We start from the raw sequence: 7,665 nt of genomic DNA on the forward strand, positions 1-7,665 counted from the left end.
ATTTGCCTTTTGTTCAATAAAATTATTCTACTCTATAATAACTTAACTTTAAAGAAATATACATTTATATTTCTATGTCTTCTTGATATAATGTAATGCAGATTTGTACTTATTATATCAAGTCTAAATAGCTGTATATATTATTGTGTCAATCGTCAGAATGTATTATTTATATTTAAAACTAACAGTATCATCCCAGCATCATGTTTACTTAAACAGCATGTTTGTGATTGCTATAGTTACATTAAGACATTATTTTTTTAGAAAGAAGTAAATATATACAATATTTTCAACTCATGTTTCATGTTCGACGAAATAAAGATTTGTGTTGCTTTTCGTTTCTTTGTTAGTTTGGATATTGTCGTTTTACTGTATAATACAATTATAACATACAATAACAATGCAAGTGCAATGAATCTTGACATTTGTGTCTTGAATGAAGCTATGATATGATTATGCATACATTTGTCTGAAGTAGAAGTTAAATAATCAGCCTAAATAGTTCCTGCAATTTGTGTTGAATAAGTAATGATTTTCAATATAAATTTGTTTGCTTACTAGGTAAAAACAGGTGTTTAAAAACAATTATCTTTTGCAATATATTAGGCCAGTATTTTTATATTTTTCGGTTTACTGACCCGCCGACCCTGTATTTTGGAAAATGAAAAAAAAAAAAAAAATTTTTTTCAGGAAAAAAAAAATTCTTACGGCCGATTTTACGGAAAATGTACCGTATGAACGGTTTTTATACACACCAGTAAAGCGCTCATGTATCATGATCGAAACGTTTGGATTGAAACATGGCTTTCAATATTTGGTTTGGAATTGTTTTCTGCACTTGTTCTTCAAGACGCATTAATAAATTTGTGAAAGGAACTTCAGGACAGACAGTTGGACATGTAATATCATTGAACATTCCACCTGAACTGTGTAACTTGAAAATTAAAGAAATTACGGCTACCGCCAAATTTGATGAAACAAATTCAGGCAACAGTATAAAATGTCCGGAAGATATGCCCGTTGACATTTTGAAAGAAAACGGCATGAAATATATCATCTGTGAATTTGAAAATGAGAGCGAAAAACCATCTACAACAGGATCTCAGAATGCTTCTGCATTTGACGTACTGATGGCAATGCGGAGAAAATATTCATATTTACCAGAAACCAGGTAAATCTCATCGGGGCTATAATTTAAATTTAATAACAGTATATATTTCATAAGAATGAATGTGATATGATGAAACGTTTTGAATTAAATTTTACTCTTACTTTTATATGCCATTTTACTTCTGAAATTTACAGGCAAAAGATGACATATAAACAGTGTTTATAGGCAAGGTCATGTGATGAAAGTCAATTTAGTACATAAATCTCGACAGTTTTTATTTTCCCTTATCTTGCTCTTGTCTGTCTGTACTGTTGTATGTCAGTATAACAAATTGCAGGACCGTGCGGATGGGGACTCCCATGACCATAGACAAAGTTCTAACCATGAATCGTAAAATGACTTTATACAACATAAAAAAATAGTAAATTTTCCACCAAAATTATCAAAAAACTGCTGCATCCAAGTTTGACTTTCAATAATATGACTGCTGGTAAAAGATCAACACTTAACATGGTATAATGACAATGAAAGACCAAAATATGATTTAATACATGTATATGAAATATGTATTGCAACAAAATTCAATATTCTTTTGTAAGAAAACCTATCTTTAAAATTCTGTTTACAGAGAGAAAAAAAATGAGAAAGATCGCTTGTACAACGACATTATTGCTTGCTTTGAAAGAGAAAATGTGAAATTTATGAACCATCAGATTGACCTAGGCACACAGATAGTCAAAGATCTTTGTAATGTGCTGTGGTATATAGACCCTTTCCATGAACGACTAAAGGCAAGGTACATTAAGATTCCTGAGCCATTTGACACTTTCACTGGTTACAGGAATTGGAAACAGCAACACAGACAAGAACCAAAGGTAAAATCTGTCAGACTGACTGCATCTATTTTTTTATTTCGAAATGCATATACAAATCTGGATTCATGACCCACATCCATGGAATTGGAATTTCATTAATGTTTGTTCAACATTGGGAAAAAATGCATGAGTGACTAAATGAATGCAAACAATCACTGTCTAGGAGGGCATCTTGATTTAATGACTGCAAAAAATTATTTATATATTTCTATTCAATATGTTTATTTGTAATTTTTAATTGGAAACTTTTTCCTGTGGATTGGGAAAGTAATATACTATTTTCAGTTGGAAATATGACTGAACATTGGCTATTAAGTATTAAAGCCAAAAAAAATCCCCGTCAGACTTATAAATTGTATATTCAAGTAACATCATTAATATATATTCTATGTGTGACATCATTAATATTATTCTATGTACAAATTTTATGTAAAATTGAGCTTTTTTAAAAAAGTTTATAGCATTACAGTATAAGCCCTCATTTTGGATATGTGATGAATAGAATTATATTTGTATATATTTGTATATATGATAATTTCTACTTGTCCATGGGACAACCTGGTCAAAACAGTGTATTGATTTTGCCGCCTCTGTATAAATAATAATAATATGAAAGTCTTTTTTTATCTTGAGGCTTGAAGTCAATTTGGAATTTAAGTCATTGACTAATCATCCAGAATATTATATTCACCATATGCTGTTAATGTTTACAGTGTAATCATATTTGAACATGTATTTTTGTCTGTGTTGCAGATCACTCTTGAGGAACTTAACCTACAGATTGAGAGGCTTTCTCACATTCTTATGCTTCCATGGTTTTTAAACGAGAAATTTTCATCATTTCGAACAAAAGTAAATGAGTTGGCTACTTGTCTTGAGAAATACGCCACCTTTTTATGTGACCAAAACAAACGTACAGAAAAAAATCATCATAACCTTGAACCAGTACGATCATGGAGTGACAATTTTAGCTTTAATATCAAATCAGCACATGAAAAGGGTCTCAATAAAGGAAAGGAAAACACAAAAAAGACAATTGTAAAATACTCTTACAGCAATGTTATTGAAGCTTTAGAAAATTTAGATTATTATGAACCTTTGGATTTGGTAGAATTGGAGCCAATTGATGCCGTGAAGCGCAGAGCATGGCTTGAACATATGGAACTGCCTTTCCCATTTGGTATATTTACATATAGTCATGGCAATTATCTTGGCAATCTGACAGTTATCTGGAAGCAACCCCCAGATGTTCAGAGTCGTGATAGTTCCGAAGATGTACGTGTTATCAATGACATTAAAGCTAATATGACCAAGTATGCTACAAGAACAATGAGAAGAGACTTTATAGATATGTATGGGAAATCAGTAAAAGCAAAGCCTGCCATACTACGCTCAGTATTTTCATTTCTTACAGGCTATAAAATGTCTCCAGAAAATGAACAAGAAGCTTCAGTAGATGAACGAGTGTGTGAGTTTTTATTAAATTCTGATGATCCAGAACTAATTCTTGACCTCCGAAAACATAACGGAAGGATTAAAAATCCAAAATTTGATCCTTTTTGGGATGAACTTGAAAAGTATCTACAAGAGAAGAGCGTGGTACATGAACGACGTCATACAGATGCCAGTTACATGCCATTCGCCATTTCTATAACTGATTTGCGAGATCAGATTTTAGAGAGACTACCATCTGGGTCAGCAGCTCCATCACCATCATGGATCCGTTTGAATTTCTTGCCATCAAATCCTTATGTAAAATCAGCATTGAATTACACTGGTAGATATAATGTTAAATATGCTGTACAGCAGCGATTGCTTAGAGCTCAGCATGTTGATTCCCCATATGCGTACTACCAGTATGACTTATTGAAACATTTTGCTGTGAAATGGAGAAGCGTCACTCTTATGCAGTGCCTAGATGACAAGGCTATCATCCCAGTAGGAGAGCCTGGGAAACCAACGGCAGCATGCAGCAGATCTCATAATCGTGGTCTTGTAGCGGGCACAAATCCTCAGCTTTTATCACTTGATCATGACTATAACATCTGTGGACTTGTCCCATCTGTATACTTAGATGTAATTATCCCCTCTCAAGTAACAGAAACTTTTCATCGCGGTGATGTGCACATAACTGTAAAAGATAAAATATTTGAAGCATCGTCTCCTTTAAGACATGGCACTGAGTCATTAAAAATTGTTCGTGAAACTAGGTCACAAGATGGAGTACACAGTGATTGTCCTATAATTATTCGATATACAGATGGTGGCCCAGACCATCGTACAACTTATGCAAGTGTCCAGTTTGCTGCCATTCTTGAATTTATTGCGCTTGATCTAGACATGTTCATTGCTTGTAGAACCGCACCAAATCAAAGCTATAACAATCCAGCAGAACGTGTCATGTCACTGTTAAATCTTGGTTTACAGAATGTCTCACTGTGTAGAGCAGAAATGGATCCTGGAAATGAAATGCTCATGAAGTCAATGACATCTCTTAAAAAGATCCGCAACTGTGGAAAACCATCGTTGAAATCAGCATTAAAGGAATCCGTCAACGTTACAATGAATGTAGTCAAAGATATTTTTTCTCGGTTAAATAGAAAACATGGGTATGTGTTTGTTCATGATGCTTGTGACGAAACAGAGATTGCTGATCTTTTAACTATGATTAAGTTAGTCACTGATGAGGATATTGATCCCAAGTGGAAGTTTAACAAGAATGGGAAATTCCAAAACTTCATGTTGCGTCACTGCCGAGAACGGAATTATGTTTTTCAGGTTTGTATTATACTGAATTTTAAAAAAAATTTACAAATGGACTCAATGGTCTCATGATTATCAACATGGCTAACTTGAAATCACAAGTGTTGTCACTGAAATAGGTTAATATTAAAGAAAAATATATTATTTAAATTAATTTGAAGCTTATATCTCTCAGCAGTGTTAGTCTTTTTGTTACATATTTAAAGAATTGCAATTGTTTAAGTGTACTAAAATAGTGAAAACTGAAACTTTTTCAAATTTTTATAAGTTATATGTCATTCCATACCTTAAGTTTGTTTAGTGAGGAATGTGTTCAAATATTATTATGTATATAATATCTTTCTTTTTCAATGCAGATATTTGTAGGCTTCTTTTTTGTAATATTTCCAGATAAAGAAATGTGATCTGCAAAATGTTGACAGTTGTCCATACTGTAGTCTTTCTCCACCCAGAATTCCAGAGGATCGTTACTGTTCTCTGAACTTTCTACCTGACCCTGTCCTTGATCAGGATGGAAATTACAAAAGCTTCGAAGAAGTATATGGTACTGAGACAAGTGAGAATGATAGACCATCACTAAAGGTGAAACCTGAAGCTTCTGATAGAGATAAACGCTTCAAATCTGTAATGGTGGCTGGTATGCACATAGTTGTAGCTTTAACACTTTTCTGAATGACAAAGGCAAACACATATTGATGCTTTTTCAAAAGATTACAACAATATAAGTTACTAATGTTTTAAATGAATTGAATTAATAATGTTTGATTCTTTTGCTATTGACATATTAATGTGACTATTTGTTTCCTTTGTCATTCATAATTTCTTAAACATCTGTTCCTGTTACCAACTCCTCTTTTTAGCTGTATCTTACTTTTTATACATTTTATTTTACCATAATCATTAGAAAGTTCTTACTTTTCATACATTGTATTAATAATACCATATTAAATCATTAGAATTCACTATTTAACCATTTATAATGCACTGTAATAAACATAACCTTGTAGAGCTAGATATGCATCCCCTCTTCAAAAAAACATCTGTTTACTCATTTACAAACCTGTAGTAGCTTAAGTGTGGCTAATTTGCTTTGTTTTCAAATGCTTAATATTGACCTTTGTATATCTTGTACTAAGTGTTTAAAAATGCTGTAGCATTGTAATAGATATTAACTGCCTTTTTGAGGACTTTCATTTGGAGAAAATTCAATACATATGCTTATATTTTTAACCAGTATAAAAAGGAGATGAATTAAGCAGTGAATAAAAATTTAATATTGAATAGAATTGCTGAATTTAACAATGTCATAGAATATAAATTATTAGAATTCAAATCATAAGAAGATTTTGTACTTTAACATTACTTCAAAGCTCAATTTTAATGTTTTCAGAATTCTGGAAAAGGAAAAGTTTAATTTTATTTTCCACAGGTAAAGTTCGTGGCTTTGTTCATTGTGTTGAATGTGGCAAAAGAAGGGTGGTGTATTGTTCAACCAGGTTGACACGACAACAAGATAACCTTATAATACGTGTTCAGGAAGAGATGATGTATGTTTGTGGGAACCCACTTTTTTCTGGTGGACCTATGGAAGATGTCTTGATTGTAAGAGAAGGGATGAATTGTTCCACCACTATTGAAACATCTTATTATGCTGGTGAGCTACATGTATTATATGAACTCTATTACAAAAGTTTTAAGTATTCTTGTATTGTACATATTATTCATACACAGGAAATAAAGTTTGTCCTCTGAGGCATCTTAAATAAATAGGACAAAGAAAAAACAAATTATGTCTCAGTGAAGCACTTTTATTTAAATATTTATTACATACACATTTTAATAATTATAAATATACCAGGAGAAAAATATTTATTACATACACATTTTAATAGTTATAAATATACAAGGAGATCTCAAATCTTTTGGGGAAAATACTTTAAAATAGTAACATGTTTGATTCTTTCAATTTAATACTGGTTTTTTACAGAAAGTCTATTTGGAGAGATTACTGACACAAACATTATTCTCTATTTTCAGGAATAACACAGATATTTGATGAGATATGTTTTTACTGCGGTGACTTAGATGTAATAAGGAATGATGAGATCGCCCAGCTGAAAGAAGAATTTAGCATTGTCCGACCAATATGCAATACATGTTTCAATGTCAAACAACTTAAGCCCGCTACAAGAAATGCTAAAAAGTTAAAAAAGCATAAGAAATAGAGTTGACTGTATTATTTAACAGACAGTTGTCTTTGGAAACTGTAATATATATAAAAAAGACACATCTTCAAATTTAGTGTTCAAATGTTGTATATGTTTTTGTTATCTGGTAAAAACAAACATGCCTACTACATGTGCTATTAAAGGTCTTGTTGGCTCATTTTCCTTGGTTCTTCACAGTAAAGACTGAATACACTATTAAAATATTCATATATACAGTATTCAGGAATAAATTTAAATAAGAAGACTTTCCGATGTTTTTTGTTTGTTTTTTCAGGATTTTTTTTTTTTTTTTTCCCTCCTCCTACCCTACCCTTTTTTGAAAAAAATCAGTAAACCAAAATATAAAAAAAAATGGCCTTATGCAAGAAACTATCATGATGGAGAATAACAATTTATGATGTATATACATCTGCTTCAAAAAATAATTCTTTTTACTTCATTTTAAAATTGTCATAAATATTAGCATGAATCTGAAACCCTACTTAAAATAGCAGTAAAGTATTTTGCTACGGATTAGTTACTTTTGTTATTATAATAGTAGGTATAGGTTATAGGTATAATATCCATGGGTGTTACGTTATAGATGGCATTTTATGTTACAGCTCTTTCTAGAATTGATCATAAGATTATGGTAACAATATAAATTTACTGTTGAGAAATTAAAAAAAAAAGGAAACATAACAAATAT

General features: G+C 31.5%; 1 protein-coding gene across 2 annotated transcripts; it reads left to right on the plus strand.

The window, feature by feature from the left end:
• Positions 1–678: 678 nt before the first annotated feature.
• LOC132741240 (uncharacterized) lies at positions 679–7,262 on the plus strand. Of its 2 annotated transcripts, XM_060729369.1 has the most exons (6): positions 682–1,171; positions 1,740–1,986; positions 2,740–4,764; positions 5,140–5,386; positions 6,179–6,403; positions 6,787–7,262. In XM_060729369.1, the coding sequence occupies exons 1-6, from the start codon at positions 801–803 to the stop codon at positions 6,972–6,974; spliced, it is 3,303 nt and encodes a 1,100-aa protein (XP_060585352.1). In that variant the 5' UTR covers positions 682–800; the 3' UTR covers positions 6,975–7,262. The 2 variants fall into 2 exon arrangements, with proteins under 2 accessions (XP_060585359.1, XP_060585352.1); XM_060729376.1 differs by lacking the exon at positions 6,787–7,262 and having other exon boundaries at positions 679–1,171; positions 5,140–5,331; positions 6,179–6,397.
• Positions 7,263–7,665: the final 403 nt, after the last annotated feature.

This window comes from Ruditapes philippinarum, unplaced genomic scaffold (assembly GCF_026571515.1).
Source record: "Ruditapes philippinarum isolate M1 unplaced genomic scaffold, ASM2657151v2 ctg1472_1_1_1_1, whole genome shotgun sequence".
In the NCBI taxonomy this organism is placed as follows: Eukaryota; Metazoa; Mollusca; class Bivalvia; order Venerida; family Veneridae; genus Ruditapes; species Ruditapes philippinarum.

What these genes read in the sequence shown, in the direction of transcription:
- LOC132741240 (XM_060729369.1), top strand. Translation starts at nt 801, where the DNA reads ATGGCTTTCAATATTTGGTTTGGAATTGTTTTCTGCACTTGTTCTTCA. An exon ending in TCATATTTACCAGAAACCAG is followed by an intron (nt 1,172 to 1,739) that starts GTAAATCTCATC and finishes TTCTGTTTACAG; the next exon opens with AGAGAAAAAAAATGAGAAAG. An exon ending in AACACAGACAAGAACCAAAG is followed by an intron (nt 1,987 to 2,739) that starts GTAAAATCTGTC and finishes TCTGTGTTGCAG; the next exon opens with ATCACTCTTGAGGAACTTAA.